Below are 16232 nucleotides of genomic sequence, written 5' to 3'. Positions count from 1 at the left end.
GATTACTGATCCTCCTCCAAAGCCACATACAGTAAGGCAGGAGGAGACAGAACACTCCCTGGCAGCCTGGGTTTCTCCAGGTATGCCCACACATTTTGTTTTGACTTACCTGATCCCACACGATGCCTCTAGACTTGCCACCTGCCTGTTTGTACCTAGACATCAGCTATCTCTGCCTTCCCTGCCTGCCTCAGCAAAGCGCCCTTCCTTTCAGACATAACACCATGATTTTACTGCACTGGTATTGAATTCATAAAATGCATCCACCAGGAAACCAGCAACCTTCTCCCCAGCGCCGTTTTCTTGCAGTGCTACTCACTTCCCTTACCATCAAATTCAAGGCTGGATCTCTAAGAGACTCTTGGGAGCCCCTTCCTCAGACAGCTACAGAAATCCTTGTAGATATTTTCATAGTTCAGTGTTTAACTTTGGTCCCCTCCTCACATTTGTTGGTGTTTTTTTCCCATCTCCTCCTCCCTCCCAGCTTACATGACCAGTTCTTTCTTGGTAAAGCAGCCTTTTTTCACTGGAGTAAGGGTTCTAATAAATACTTTTAATCAACTTCTACACAATGCCTAGCAAAAGGGTACGAGATGCTTTAAAAAAAACAACAAACAAACAAAAAAAAAACCCTTAAGAGCCACTGGAGCTGCAATAGAGTTATTCTGCCGGTTCACAAGCTGCCTCTTACAAAAGCACAAAAAACAAGGCCTCCAGGAACACGATGCAGGAATTGGAAAAGAGGGGCAAGAAAGAAAACTCACAGCTCTGCTCTTTGTGAAGCTGAGAACAGCCCGTGCACTAACCTTTGACAGCAAGTTTTACACGCTCAGTAGCTACAACAGAACCAAGCTACAGGATTTATTACAAACCTCTGACTCCCAGGACTGCAGATGGAGCCTGCCAGTCCCAGCGATGTCTCAGCAGCAGCTCCCAGCGCAGTGTCACACGGAGCTGCAGGATTTGGGCATCCTCCGGGAGTTGTTGGGGCAGCAACCCCTGTCTGCCCGCCTGCACTCTGGCCACTCACAGCACTCGGATGAAGTGGTGCTCGGGGGCAAGTGTCTCGTTGTCGAACAGACTCATGGCATGTTGCCACAGGCAGGGCACGCTGCTCTCAATACACCCAGTGCTGCACAACTTCCTATCCGCCTTATCTCTAAAAAAAATCCTGGGAATCTATCTGGATGACAAATGCTATATATGATAAAAGCAATATTGTTTGTTTTTTGTTTTTTGTTTTTTTTTAACCCAAGAACATTTCTTTTAGCCATTTCGAGGTACTACCATGTTCATCCAAGCCAGGAAACTGGTTCTTTATAGGCCCCTGCACTGACTTCACCAGCGTGGAGCATTTCTCACCAAAGGCCACGCTGCTGGATCAGGACACATGGAGGCTTCAAGGTATCTTCCCCTTGTGGCTGGGCTGCCCAAATCTGTTGACATCATTGTAATGTGAAAGGGCTTTATAGACTCTGCCCACCAACTATGGCATCACTGTCAATACTGAAGTACAGGAGGGCCCAGCTTGGCCAGGCTTTCAGAAAAGCAGGAATATTCAGCAGTCCCACCTCACCGCCCGCAGAGCTGGCCTGGGACACAGAAACATGTATGATAAAGAAGGAAATCAAAGCAAGCTCTATTCAAACTACCAGCTCACTCCCAGTTTTAATATACTATTCAGGTCCCAGACTGGTCTAAATATCTTGCAGTAGAGAAACCAGCCCCATCAAAACACTAATGATAATAACTAGGCAGGAGGTGAGGGGATTATGCCGGGGAGACACGGCTGTACAGCTGCAAGGTCAGCAGGGGAAGCTCCGAGCGAGTCAGGCAAACCAGCTCCCAACAACTGCTGCTAATAATGCTTGTCCTGTGTGCTACTTTCTGTTTCATTTGTGTTCTGCACATTAAAACCACGCAACATTTGCGAGGCAGGCAGCAGCAGGGAATGAGTTTTTCCCCAACGAGAACACGCAACCATCTCTGGAGTGAAAGAGGACAGAAACTGTGAACTTCATCAGCACACAGCGAAACACTGGAGGCAAAGCCAAGCTCTTTATAAACTTCAGAGGAAATTGGGATGCGCAGAAAGCAATTACTTTTGTTGAAATACAAGCAGGGCACAAAGGCTAACATCCTGCTCTTACCAGAAGTCCCTTCACGTTTGAAGACAGCAAATGCCCCAGACCTTCACTCTGTGTTTCTTTAGAAAGAAGGCAATTCCTTTGGTACAAAGGTGGAGGGGAATTGTCCCGTCTCCATTAAAGAGACAAAAGTCACCTAATGAATCCCGTCTGCACTACGAAGAGGCACTCTGGAGGTGCTATATGATGAAGAAAGAGCTGCCCTCGGTGCCCCCAGCTGCCCACCCGTGTCCAACCCACGAGATGCTCAGCACAAAGGGGGACGCGGATGCTGCGTTTCCACATGCGCACCCACCACCAAAGGTCAGAGAAGAATCCTTTGTCAGGTGGACTCAGGCTTCATTTGCAGGTGCAGCCCTCATCTTGTGTGGATTTCCTACACACAGATGGTAGCACCAAGGCTTCCAAGCACCAACAGCTCAGCCAACTGTGGATGGAGAATGGCAACTTTTAAATTCCATCTGCTCCTTTTTTGTCGCCTTCTGTGCTCAGAAACACATTCATCAGAAGCGCAAGCACGCTGGGACAGTGACAAATTTTACCATCTCTGGCTTGTCACTTCAACAGGATTAGATTATTTTAGTATTAATTCATTACCCAATTTAATTCCAATTAATAACATTTTTACAAGGCCCTGACGTGGCTGTGGTGCTGGAGACAGCCTTCGCTGAGCACCAGATGTAGCATCTCCGTTAGGGTCGACACCTGCTTTACAGTGAGATTCCCCCCCAGTTCTTCACCAAGACCCCCTTTTTCCTACTTTTCTCTAACAAGAGGGAAAGAAGCCATTAAGATTGATGAATAGCTTTCCTGTTAGGTGGGATTATGTTCAGGAAAATAGTTCGCTTCCAAAAATTCTCCACAGATGGTTGAAATCAAGGTTGATTTCCCCATCCTCCTTTCTGCTGGGGTGCCAGCCTGTCTCTCAATAGAAAGGGTATTAAAAGCACTTTTCCTCTTTCTTATGGGGAGAGGCTGGGAGAAAGAAGGAAACGCACCACTGTCGCTCTGGGACAGCAATAAATCATGAAAGCCAGTGGAAAACCTGTGTTAGTGCAGCCTTCAGTCAGGAGCCAGCTTCCACAGGCCATTCATTCCTACCTTCAAAGCTACCACTTTTAAGATGAGATCACAAATGGAAATAATCTGAAGCATTCTTATTTCTACCTACACTTCACTACAACAGACAAGCCACTACTTCTGCCAGCTGCCCACTAGCTGCTACTGCCACCTACTTATGTGCTTGTAGCTAACACCAAACTCCACCTCTGGCAGTGCCAGAAATAACAATTGAGTCCCACCAGGACCACACAGGACAAAAAAAGAAGATGTAAACAGCAACAGCCCAGAGTGAAACAGAAAATACAGATTTGGATCTGGAATTTAAAAAAGCAGAAGATGCAGCCTGAAATACAAAAGGGGTTGGGGGAAGCATGAACAGCACAGAAAAGAGAAATGTAGAAGTGGAACAGATTCCAAATCTGGGCAGCAATTCCCTGCACCACCTTTCTAAAGCTGTTGCAATCTGCATCCCTGCTTCAGAGGCAGGAGGACTCAGAAACACTCCCCAGATGGCAGCCTGACCTTGGTGCACACTTCTGTTACACAACCCAGACCCGGGGAGGCACTGGGAGAGAAACAAAACACCCATAAAGTTACAGCCCATTCCCTTAATGGGGCTGCCACAGCTCTGCCCCATTAATACTGGACAACCCCGCGTGCAATTTTTACACTTTGAAAAAGAACAGTAAGTTGTTATAGCTCGCCTTGTCCAAACCTCTCCTTTGCAACAGCCCTGGTACTGATTTTAATAGAGACTATTACTTCATAAATAAGAAAAGGACCGGTGAACTACGTGGCAAGTTGCCAGCTTGTGCTGCAGCCTCCAGTGGTTATGCTCAAAAAGATTTAAAGTCCAGCATAACCTTGATTTTTAATAGAGTCACATTTAATGAGCTTTAACGTCCACAGTAATAATTTCCTTATTACCTATCCAGGAGTTGGAACCATGATCAGAAAAAACGTGTTGCACTCCAGTCCAATGAATGAATTTAATAAAGGCCAATGCATTATTATCAAAACCATCAACATCACCATCCTTAATACCTTTTTTGGTCGGTGCAATTATAATCCTTTGAACCTGAAGTGCAATTGTCGCAGATCCCATAAGGCTGCTGAACATAGCAAACCTGCCTGGCTGCAGGCCACCCAAATTCCTCACCTGTGCCAATAAGCTAGTCAGGGCAAAATGGGATGATAAAATCTTACATTTACTTTTGTCTATCAAGAGGCAAAATGCAAGCTTACATATGACCTTTGTTGTCTTCCCACTTTCATCCACACCTCCTGCTCTGAGAGGAGTTCAGTCCTCGGCCTCCCCTCATCCCGTTCAGCACTGAGGGACCTCCTACCTCTACAGCTCAGAGCTGAATTTGCCCCTTGGATGCACCGATCAAGTGAGTTAAACATAAACATACACCTGGATAAATGGATATGGAGGTATTGCAGCTGACAGAAAAGGGTGCAAGGAAATTCAAAATTGTGTTACTTAGCACAGAAACAGGTCCATAAACCTCCCTGAAAACTGCTCCCTTGTTATGCACAATAAACCTCACTCCCAAAGGCAGCCAACTGCACAATGACACACAGAGAGCTGAGGGAGCTTCTGCCACAAACTCCTCATTTCACACCTTGAAAATATACTAAAATGGAAGGCACATGGCAGCTCTCCACTGCTGCCATTCCTGTGGGCAGAGCTGCTGAGATCCTAAGACAACAGTGAAAGCTTCATCTTGCATTTCTCGTTCCAAGAAAGACAGTCAAAGTTTTCTGGCCATGAGGATCCGTGTTGTTAAACCCCTCCTAGAACATCTGTCACATCCACACTGGGGCTGCTGCATGAGCTAAGCAGGATGGAGTCAATGCAAAAATAGATGCAGCTCGCACAGCACGCCCGATGAGCTGCTCCCTAACCCGCCGTGAGCTCTGCCCTGCCCCAGCAAGGTGAGCAAGCCTGGCAGCCAGCTCATTTAAAGGCAGCTCAGACATGCCTGTGCACCTTGCAGTCACAGTGCCACACCATCCCCAGCATGTTTTGCACACCCTAACTGAGATACATGGAGGCCTTAACATCGGACTGTGCTGCCGAGTGCTCCGCAGCAGAAAGGAGGCTTTAAGAATGCTTCTGGCAACACTCCCTGTGCATGACAGTGATGCTCACAAGTACACAAAACACAAGAAAAAAAAATAAAAATCTTTCTGTATAACCTGGCTTACTGTAAACATGCCCCGGTCTCAAAGACAGCCATCCACAGAGCTCCTCTAACCCTCACTTACAGCTCTTTTCCCATTTTTGTTTACAGAAGCCACTTCCAAATGCACTTACAGGCACTTGGAGGATGCAGAGGGCCCTCCTGTGACTGTGATAAATGATGGCTAGAGATTGTCACCAAAGTATTTCCGACCCTGCCAGGCTCTGCAACTGATGCTCTCTCCCAGCTGGGTTGATGAAGAGAAGTCAGAATGATGTAGCACAGGACTGGGGCAAAAGGTAAAAAAGCACCGCGTAGACGAGAGGCTGGAAACGCACTGAAACCCAGGGAGCTGTTTGTTTTCCTGTCAGAATCAAAGGCAGAAGAGAAAGAAGCTTTAAAAATGCATCCCCTATAAGCTAAAGAAAAACCTGGTAACATCCCAGCACAGAAATGCCTCACGAACCGCTAAAAGCAACTGCATGAAAGGCAGCGGAATAATAATTATGAATAACAAATCACAGGAGGCGCACATGAGAAACACGCTCCCCAAGAAGAAACGGTCTAATTACTGTAGATGATACCCCAGGGGCTCGTTCATCAACAGCAGAGACACGGAGCTGACCTCACCTCTGCACTCCTCTGCCCCTGACCGTCACTCTCCCCTCCGGGCTTCAGGGGCACTGTCAGCCGCGTGCCTCTGCAGCATCAGATGTGCCAGGCTGCTCGGGGGTATAATGACAGACAAGGGCACTGGGCAGCAGCAGCCACTGTAATTTAAAAACCAGCGAATTTCAGATGTAAATTGCAATGTAAACACTGTCCCTGAGAACTGCTCGGGTCCCACCGGGATCTCGGGCTGGAAGCTCCTACAGGCAAAGACGGCCTTCCCTAAACGTTGGGGAAATGTTTAATGCTTCTGCACCTGCTGGAGCATCCACTAAGAGCAGTGACAAACTGTCAGTGCACCTCTAGCATCCCATCAGCTCTTCATTTTATAAACCACCCCATCTACACTTCTCACCATCCCATTTTTGAGGCTATGTAGTACCATAATCCACCATGAGACGCTGGAACAAACACATTCTTAGCAGTAATAAAGTACTTCTGTTTGAGCGATGGAAAAACAAGAAAGCTACTTTCAGAGAATTTCAGTGCCATTACAGTGAAAGATGTTTTTTTTTTTTTCTGTGGATTTTCGTCAAACAAGGGCTCTGCCATTTTGTGAGTCTCAAGTTTCTGGCACACGTGGCTTGAGAGGAAAGCTCTGCCCTCTTGGCCACATCCGAGGGAGAGCCCTGACCTCTGGACGCTGCCCACCTACATGCTGCTGGAGCACAACAGGTTAGCTCCACACAACTCTTCAGCTTTCTCTTATTTTTCTCTTCTCTAACAAAACTGTTTTGAGGGTAAACTACATGTGAGAGAATTACAGCAGGAAGGTCTCTTGGGCACTGAAGCACAACTCGACTCTGCCTGGTCGCCTCGCTGTGTTGTAGGTGATGGGTCACATTTTTTGATATTCTTACCTTGATTTACAGAGTCTGAGAGCACGTCTGGAGTTGTTGACTTTGGGGTTACTGTACTAAAAAGCCTCACGTACGCATGCGAAGGGAAGAAAGGCTGTACTGGAGGAGAGCCACACATTCTGTGAAATGTATTTAGCTCAGTGAAAGATGTACTCTATCTTCATGCAGTATTGAATGTAGCTGTGATTAATGGGGCACATATACACTGATAAACAATATTAATTTGTTTTAAGCCAGGTCTGAAAAGATTTCAACCACTTGCTTCCCTGCAGCTATGAAAGTTATTTCCTGCTGTTTGTGCTACCTCAAGGGCTAAAGCAGCCCTGAAAGGCAGGAAATATTTCCTTTCACTCTACTGGCAGCACCAGCCTGTGAAGGTTGCTGTATTGGTATTTCATTTATCATCAGCAAATGATATGGTTTATTACTACTTATCCTTACCACCTGCCCTCGGTACCAAACTGGTACCAAATTGGACTGCTACCACGCACTTGCTTTCCTGCATCAGCCCAGCTTTTCTACATTTTCCTCATAACCCTTCCAGCACGCACGCTGTCTGCAATGCCTCCATCTGCTTCTGCAGTCGGTTCCTCTGGCAGTACGGAGGGATAAGTGCATCTTGATGACAAGAAGCCAGCAGCCTACCTGCAATTTCTTGTGGTGACTGAAAACTCCCGACTCCTTCCAGATTCCCATGGATGGAGCCGCCTCCTTCGAGCACCCTCACCAGCTCCCTCAGCCTTTCACATTCCTCCTGGAGTTGCTGCTGCTCCTCCTTGCGCTGCTGCTTGGCCAGGCTCGCCGGGTTCATGCTGAAATGAAGAACTTTGGTTTTGCTGGGGTCATAGTCACCCTGCATGGCAGAAACAGCAAAAGCAAACTGAGTAACTGATCCAAACTCCATGTCCACCCAGCTACCACCCTTTGCACGAAGACAAAAAATGTTACAGCAGAAAAAATGGACGTTTATGCAGCAATTTTTTATTCCAACAGCTCAAATCAGCTGAACCCAGGATTGCTTCTCCTCCTCCTGTTACCCAAAAAAAAGAAAAAAAAAAAAAAGAAAAAGGAAAGAAAAAAAAAAAAAAAAACACATCAAAAAAATGCTCAGCAGAGCTTGCTCCTTGGCTGACACCTCCATTGTTAAATTTAACTCCAGAAATGAAGTTTTATAGCTGTGTTTTACATCTCTTGGTAGTAGGAGATTACAAGGAACACACAAATGCATAGTTAAATTACAGCAGGACACCCGGTACCAGCCTAATTTATTACCAGTATGAGGCAGCCATGTCCGCATGACTCCGGTGCTGGAGTCATTAGCAAGTTGTATCAGCTCATCCCAAGCAAGCGAACAGATATTTCATTTTATACTTTTTTCTCAGAGGTTAGCTGTATTTATAGCAGCTTAAATAGTCAGTCAAGTCCTAAGATAGCAAATTAATATTCTTCCAAAGTGAGAGGAAAACACTGATGTTACATTTGTGATTTCAGAGAGATAATTTTCATATCAACTACAGGAAGCCTCACAACCATAAAAGTAGTAAAGCATGTACTAAGCCTGGCTTCCACAGCACTCTGCCCAGCTGAAACCCTATAGCACTGCCTGTATAAAATGGCATTTTATATGGTAATATTTTTCCTTCAATTAAATCTCAGGACCTAAAGTGATTTTACAAACATTAGTTAACCCTCAAGAGCAGCGCGAGGTAGGCATTATCCCAATTTTATCATTTAATTTTCATTAAAGATGTACTAGAAATTTAAACTTGGGGGAAGGGAAGGCAAACTAAAGAAGAGATTGAGCAGCTTCATCCTGCATACTGCTGGTGAGACACCCCAGAAGACCCTATTAACAAATGTCTCTTGCAGACACCCAAGTGACTCCATCCTGATATTTTAAAGCACCTCCGGCCACAGCAGGGAGAGAACTTCGGAAGCTCGCGGCCTCGCAGGCTGGCAGCAGGCACAGCTCTGGTTCTAAAAGGGACTTGATGCCAAGAGCATGGGATCCACGTGCTGGCGAGTGTGAGATTCTGCCACCAAAACCATCCTTTAATCCTCTGCACAACCTGAAACCTCAAGCTCCAGCATGACTTATATGGAAAGCATCAATGTACCTGGAAACCCACGGGTGTATCAGGGCTGTGGTTCCCAGACAAAGACACAGAAGTGAGGTGTTGGTATCCTTCATAACTGTACTGTTAGCCACCGATATGGTGCTTTTGGGGGAAACCAAGGCAACCACATTTGTCGGGGCAAAGAGAGGGTCACCATTTCACTGTGTGAGTACTGTTTAAAAAAGGAAAAGGGAGACCTGATCTTTACATCCCAGGCCAAGAGCAAGATGGGAGGAACCCCCTGACATGGAAGGACTCAGAACCCCCCCCCCAAAGGGCTGCGTGACCCCAAGGAACTCACCACAGAAGCACTGGGGTGCCCCTTCCAGCTGTGTGTCCCCCACCATCAGAGCACAAGGTCTTGGTGCCCTCTGTCACATACCTGGCAGTGACACATCCCCTCCTGCCACCCGAGGCACCACAGCGCCCAGGAGACCTGCAGGAACGTCTGGGAGGGCAGCAGCAGTGCTCTGGGCACACGGCAATGGGACTTTGCAAGCTCATCTCCATGGGGAGAGGGAGACAAAGAGGCCGGTAGGACCAGGGGAAGAAACACCCCCACTGGCAGCTTCGGCCAGGAGGTGTTGAGATGGGAACTGAAGGACTGGGACCCCACGCAGCAGTCCGATGTCTAACAGAAGGCACATGAAGGCAGCTGAAACACCAGCTCGTTAGATTTATTCTCCCCAGCAACACCCTGGCATTTACAAACCTGTCTCTGCAGCCGGCGGGCTAACTTCTGGTGCTATTTGCATTTGGGGCTCCTCTCCCCTCCCGCTCCTGTAGCGAGGCAGCAGGATGGTCGGGGCGCTCTGGGCCTCCTGTTTGCCTTCCCAGAGAAGGGAGCCAGACCCAAAGTTTGCTGTTTGCAGCGGCTGGCAAAAGGATGCTCTTCCAGGCAGAGCCACGGAGCGAGGCTGCACCAATGTCAGGCAGAGATCACGCCTTGGCTTGCGCCTGTGATTTCGTACTGCACCATCACTGCAGAAGCTCACACGTAATGGAAAGGCACAGGACACCAGCAGGATCCGAGTGGGGAGGGAAACCATACAAACCTGGAGATTGCTGCCCCCGTCCGTGCCGGGACCGCTTTAACGCAGGCGGCGTTAGTCTGTTTTGCTGCTTCGCTTCTCTTTTAAAGTATCTCCCTGGCCTTTCTGTGAAGTGCTGCCAAGAAGCTGCAGTGCTTTGTCTTTTAGAGCTTCTTCAGCCTATTTATTCTCTCCTTTTATAACATGCACCCTTCCAAAATCATGCTCGAAAGCTCAGCGCTAAAACTCAGCCTTATTTTCAGGGCTCACCAGGCTTCCTGAGCACGTCAGTCTGAAGCTCCACTGCCAGAGCTCCACGAGACAGGCAAATCTCTCAGAAACTCGCTGTGATACGAAGGCTGTATCTGAGGGCTGTGGTACAATGCATCTCATTTAACATTTCTGGGAGATCACTAATATATTTGCTATGCTGCTCACATTTCGGGCTGGGGCAGTAGCTTTCTCTTTATTCTCCACAGCACAGATCAAACCAGCACATTTCTCCCTACAGCTAAAGTATTAGTGCTGCTGGTTTATTTTACAGTAATGCCTAAAGAAACTAAGAGACGGAGATCCCAGTGCGATGGGCACTGTGCAAACCCTGCAAGAGATTACCATCCGAAACCACAAAAACAGACAACAGAGCCTGAAAATGCCACGTGTGAGGGGAGGAGAGGTACAGACAGATGCAACCTCCAGTTCAAGGCCCTTTAGCATCACCGTGGCAGAAATGAAAAGGAAACCTAACTTTTAGATGATGCCCATAGCCACCAGGCCATCCTGCTGCCTTGCACAGATGCACCAAACAGCATTCCTGAAGTCTCTGGGTAAATTCCTGCATCATACAGATCTTCAACCAAACACAGGGAGCTTTGCATGGAAGCAGCACACACTGGAGCCAATTTCAGGTGAAAGGGATCAGATGCACGTGTACGTGGTGCCAGGCAGCAATACAGCACCACAGCTTCTATCATTTGGAGTGTTTCTCTGCATTTCCAACGGTGGGAAGTGAATTAGGTTTGCTCCAGGAACACTCAGGGCTGGAAAATGCTAGATATAACAGACTGAAAGCAGCATCACAATCTCACTACTATTTGAAGGAAATGAAACTTTAATGCTGGTAAGAAACCAGGAACCGAAGAAAGCAAACCTCCTCCTCCTCCCAGACCCCTTTAGCTCTGAAAAACGTAAATTGCTGGTTTTCTGTCAACTGTTCTTCTCCCCACAATAAATTAGTCTTACCGATCCGAATTTTGTGCCTTCAGCTCTGCAGTGGGAGCCTGGAAAATGGTGTCTCTGGCACTGGGAGAGAAGAACTAAACGAGACTTACCTGTTCAGAAAACCATTTCTAATCTAGGGCCACTGATGAGGAAGAACAAAGAGTGGCATTTGAAAGGCGCTGTGCAGAAGGGACTCTGCCATGCACCAGGCTCTTTGAACAGGAGCTGAAAATCCCCAAGCGACTGCCCAGGAGCAGCTCCAGATGCTGCTTCTGCTCTAACCTAACACAGGCAAGGAGGTATCGCTTGTCAGAGTTAACAAGCATCTCGCACCAACCTGCAATGTATCTCATTTTTTTCCAGGAAGTGTGAAAAGCGTGCTCCGAGTTTGGAACTTTGGCCTCAATGTCAAAATCAGCCAAATCCACTTACGTTTAAGATGACCTCCTCTAAACATGAGGCATTTGGGGAACAGAACCAATACATGACCTGTAGACAAACACTTTGTTGGGAAAAAAAAAAAAAAAAAAAAAAAACACAACACACTAAACCACCATCCTGTCCCTGGCTCGTTCAGCAGACACCTCCGTAGACTGTTCTGCTCATCAGCACATGACGGCCAGTTCTCCGAGAGCAAAGGTGACACAGTACTGCTGGCTTCTCTGCAAATCCCACTCTTTACCCCTGTTTTTCCCAATACTTTAAAATTTGGCAACTGTAGAGATGGAGAAGAGAAAATAACTTGAAGTAGAGAGAACTGCTGGCATTCATTGATTCTTCCTTCAAGGAATAACACTGAGCCAGTAATTCAGATTTGTCAGAAAAATGTACACAGAGCTTCAATTTAGAAGGAAGCAATAAATACCTTGATTGATTGCAACCAAGTCTGGTTGACACTTAGCAGTACAGTGAATTATTCATTCCTGGAAAGTAAGATGCTAACTAGCTGATTTGGTGCTTAAGGCAGCAAAAACATTTTTGTGCTCTCAGAAGGGCGCTGGACATTTTGCGAAGAAGATTTGTTGACTCCACGTTAGTATGTTCTCCGATTTGTGAAATAATGGTCTGGCATCATCCTTAGCCTTCCAGCCACGTGCCCCTAGGACACACGCAAGAGAAACTTCCCATTGACCACTGAGAAGGAATTACCAGCCCACCAGTTGTGTCCCGACCGCGTAGACATGGGAGACAGCCACCACAGATGCAACACAAATACTGTCTTAATGAAGTATGCTCCAGGCACACCCTGGGATGTGGAACAACAATTTATTGAGACTGTGGCTATCAATAAACTTCCTGACTAAAAGACCATAGAAACTAAAAGATCATTGAAAAAAGGAACTTGCAACAGGACCAATTTACCACCTGGAACAGATGCACATGGTCAAGTCAGATATTACCACTCTGCTCCTGCTTCCATCTCTCAGTCTGGAAAACAAAACTAGAAGAGAGAATTGTCTGGATGCTGCGTGTCATTTTCTAAACCTATATCATCAGCAAACGGTATGTTGGCGCCCATGTTAGAATTACAGCTCCAAAGCTTTCCAAGTCATCTCCCCATTAGGGAAGAATCAGTCAAGTGACGAAACACTGAGCGAGGACGAGATTGCTTTAATCTCTAGAAAACAGAAACTTTTCCTTTAGAAGAGCAGTTGTTAGAAAGAACAATGAAGGCTGCCGGTGACAGCACCTTGAAAAGGGCTGAGCTTCTTCTGGCATCCCTGCTCATGATCGCTTGAAAACTGCACAGTCTCAATTCAGAGATGTCTTTCTCCAGGAGCTACAAAAGCCTTCACTTCCACAGGCCCACAGGTAAGGATAAAGCACCTAAAACTACACCGCCTGCTTTACATTTGACAAAACTTTCTGTGCTTAATAACTCCACTTAAGATCTATTCAGCTAAGGCAGATATTGCTAATCCGATGGCGGAACTGGTGGCAAAGGGAATAACCTCAGCTGTTGTGAATACGTCTGGCTAACGTCACTTAATGAAATTAAAGCTGAGAAGTTCCCGCATCCCAAGGAAGCAATGATCATCACCAGCAGCAAGCACTGTCAAGGATTTTCAGCTGACTTCTGATCCTCGGAGGCTCCTCCCGTTTCCTGCACGGGCACGCAAATTTCTCCAAACCCATAGATGAGGCTGATGCACAGTGAAGCACCGTATTTTTTCATAGCTTTGATGTCTATCAACCTTAAAAGATTAGGCTTTCCGAGCAGTACAATAAATTCTGGTGCAGCATATGGACAGCTGAGTTTAATCGCTGCGTGCTTGCAATGCAACAGATTGTGCTTGCCCCTGCTGAGAAAAGGCTGTCGGCTGGAAGCTCTTCAAGGGAAGGACCATTTCTTCCTTTGTGCGCCTCTTGCACACACTGAGCGCCACCCAAATACGAGCAGCACACACTGCTGCTTTCTGAGCTAAGGAATTTGTTTCCGTGCTGACGTCTTAAAAGAAAAATCTTCGACGTTTCCAGGCTGGGACGCATTATTCAATATGGGCGAATGTAAATAGAAACAATCTAAGGGGATTAGTGGATTGCATCAGCTTTAAAGGAGTGATGGGTCAATAGTTACCTTGGAAGAACATCCCAAATGACTACATCTAGCTGGAGGAGATGGATGAGAAAGTTTCTTAAATACAGATAAAAAAGTGTAAATAAGCCATGGGAGAGGTGGTGGAGGGGAGTGTTTGAAAAGCATCCAACTGGCCAGAGAACGCACTCGCTTCCATCTGCTACCTCTCGCAGGCAAAAAGGAGCTCAGCTCGTGCATGCTAACACGCAGCAGATAATGGGGTACGGGCATGGGGGAGTGAATCTCCAAAGCTGAATTTGGGAGCTCTCAAGAAGCAGCCCGCTACTTGCCCACTGCCAGTACAGCCTGGTTTTGAACTTTGGTAAATTCTGGACTAAAAGAAAAAGGCATTTCCCGTATCCTCCCAAAATAGTGAGAAATAAGATAGAATCACTGCCGTAGTATTTAGATCGGGAAAACCAGGGGCTTGGGAAAACCAGGGGCTTGGGGCTCCAGAAAAGAAGGTGGGGTCAAAAAGAGGGGTTCCCAGGGCCAGAATTGGTCTCAGAAAGAAGGGGACACTCCTGGCCGGAGGAAAAACCCTGGAAGTGAAGGAAAATGCTGGAGATCAGAGAGATGCTTGGAGACAAAGGCCAGGGGATGCCTGGGGACATTTCCCAGTAACACCAGTGACTGGTGACCGTGAGCAGCACAAACCCAGCCAACGCTCTGCCCAACCTTCCCACCCCAGCAGCGACCTCCCTGCGGGGAGGGGACATCGAGCCTGAGAGAAGGCAGTGATGAGGTGGGGGAGTCAGCAGACAACCAGGAAAAAACAACCCCCAGTGTCCAGATCTACCACACTATTTGCCCTGTGCCACCCAAAACTGTCTCCCATCTTCATATTCTGACAAAATGGTACTGGAGGCCTCTGGCTGGTCTCTCACTGAGTCAGGATCCAGCTAGAAAATTCTTGCAAAATCCAAGTTTCTGCTGCTAAAAGGGCTGACGCTGCTTTTGGGGACCTGCAAAAGCTTTTTCTTGGATTCAGGCCCTCCTCCTGAAATCAGAGCCTGACACAGGTCAAGCTGCAATAGAAATGCCTGCCCTACCCAAGGCTGCAGGTTTCTGCAATGACTGCCTTACTCTTCCAAAAACAGGGGGTATTTGTGAGTAAACACAGCTCCTAAACACAGCTCCACACACACGCGGGCTCCACACACAGCCCATAAATACTCTGCTGCTTTTAGTGAATTATGAAAGCAGAGAAGTCACAAATCATTAGAAGTCTCTCCTCAACGCATTTATCTTGTAGCTTATACTTAATGGTATAGCATTTACATCGAGAATCATCTGGTTTTAGTCCTTCATCAATATCCCTGGGAAATTTTACTCTAAGATGAAGAATAAAGAAACACAGTGGGAAGGCAAAATTGGAATTTATCACCTGAAAGGCACATGCAAATTCCCCAGCAATCATCGCTCTTCTTGCAGTTGCTTATTAAACTAGAGTCAGCTGGGCTATGCAGGTGAGCAGCTTCAACTGGCCTAGCTTTATTTTATTTTTAACAGCTTCTTTAAAAAAAAATAAAAATAAAAATCCATTTTGGATTCTCAACTGCCTTGAACAAATACGGGATGCATTTCTCCACACGGTACGAGGCTGTCTTAGAAAGCTTAATCCTTCCTCAGGAAATGCCATTTTAATGGAAATTCTGTTTCTTGGGTTTGTTCTTTTCATTTCTTTGCTCAGGCTTGTTAAAGTGATTAGAGTAAAACCCAAAGTAAACAGCATCCCACAGAATTCCCAGTGCACGCAGCGCACCGAGCACAGCACGCTGACCAGCCCCGCTCCCCCTGCCACACAAGATAACTCCAGCAAGGGATCTTTAAAGCCCTCGGAACAGGGGCTGTAATCACGAAAATGGATTGCAAAGACGAGACAAAGCAAGATAACAAATAAGCAACAACCACCACCTGCTCCTCAGAGCTTTGCCAGAAGGCAGGCACGCGAAATCACAAACAGCTGGAAAAAAAACCTGAACGTGCTGCTTGTCGGGGAAGGACTCGCTTGTTCCCACCGGGTCTCGTGCTGGTACCCTGCCTTCCTTCCCACCTTTCTCTCTCCATCATCTGCGTGTGTATCGGCAGCACAGACAACTTGGGCAGCAGAACTTCATTTGGGCAGCCTTTTCATCCTTGTCTTAGGCAGTTTGTAGTTCAGCTCCTGCTACTTCTTCCCCAAAACACAAAGATTGTTCTTCAGCCCCAACAATGCGGCCTCTGCTCCATACACCTTGCTTCAGGCAGCTCTCCTGGGGCCTTCTGGACACCCACGTTGGCCATTCCCAGAACAGAAGAGGTGAGGATAATCTCTAATAGGCTGGCCTAGGTTTCTTCGCCCCCCAATAACTCTTC

At 46.9% G+C, this 16232-nt stretch overlaps 1 protein-coding gene across 3 annotated transcripts in view; it reads right to left on the bottom strand.

Annotated features, from left to right (window-relative positions):
- The window catches only part of MAD1L1 (mitotic arrest deficient 1 like 1), a 347666-nt gene that overhangs the window by 111786 nt on the left and 219648 nt on the right, over window positions 1–16232 (bottom strand). For all 3 annotated transcript variants that reach the window (XM_032197489.1, XM_032197491.1, XM_032197490.1), the window contains one exon: window positions 7573–7780. In XM_032197489.1, coding sequence (XP_032053380.1) covers window positions 7573–7780 — 208 coding nt within the window. The remainder of the gene's footprint in view (window positions 1–7572; window positions 7781–16232) is intronic.

This window comes from Aythya fuligula, chromosome 15, assembly GCF_009819795.1.
Source record: "Aythya fuligula isolate bAytFul2 chromosome 15, bAytFul2.pri, whole genome shotgun sequence".
In the NCBI taxonomy this organism is placed as follows: domain Eukaryota; kingdom Metazoa; phylum Chordata; class Aves; order Anseriformes; family Anatidae; genus Aythya; species Aythya fuligula.
Note: the sequence above shows the minus strand (reverse complement) of the source record. Positions and strands in the feature narration are given on the sequence as shown.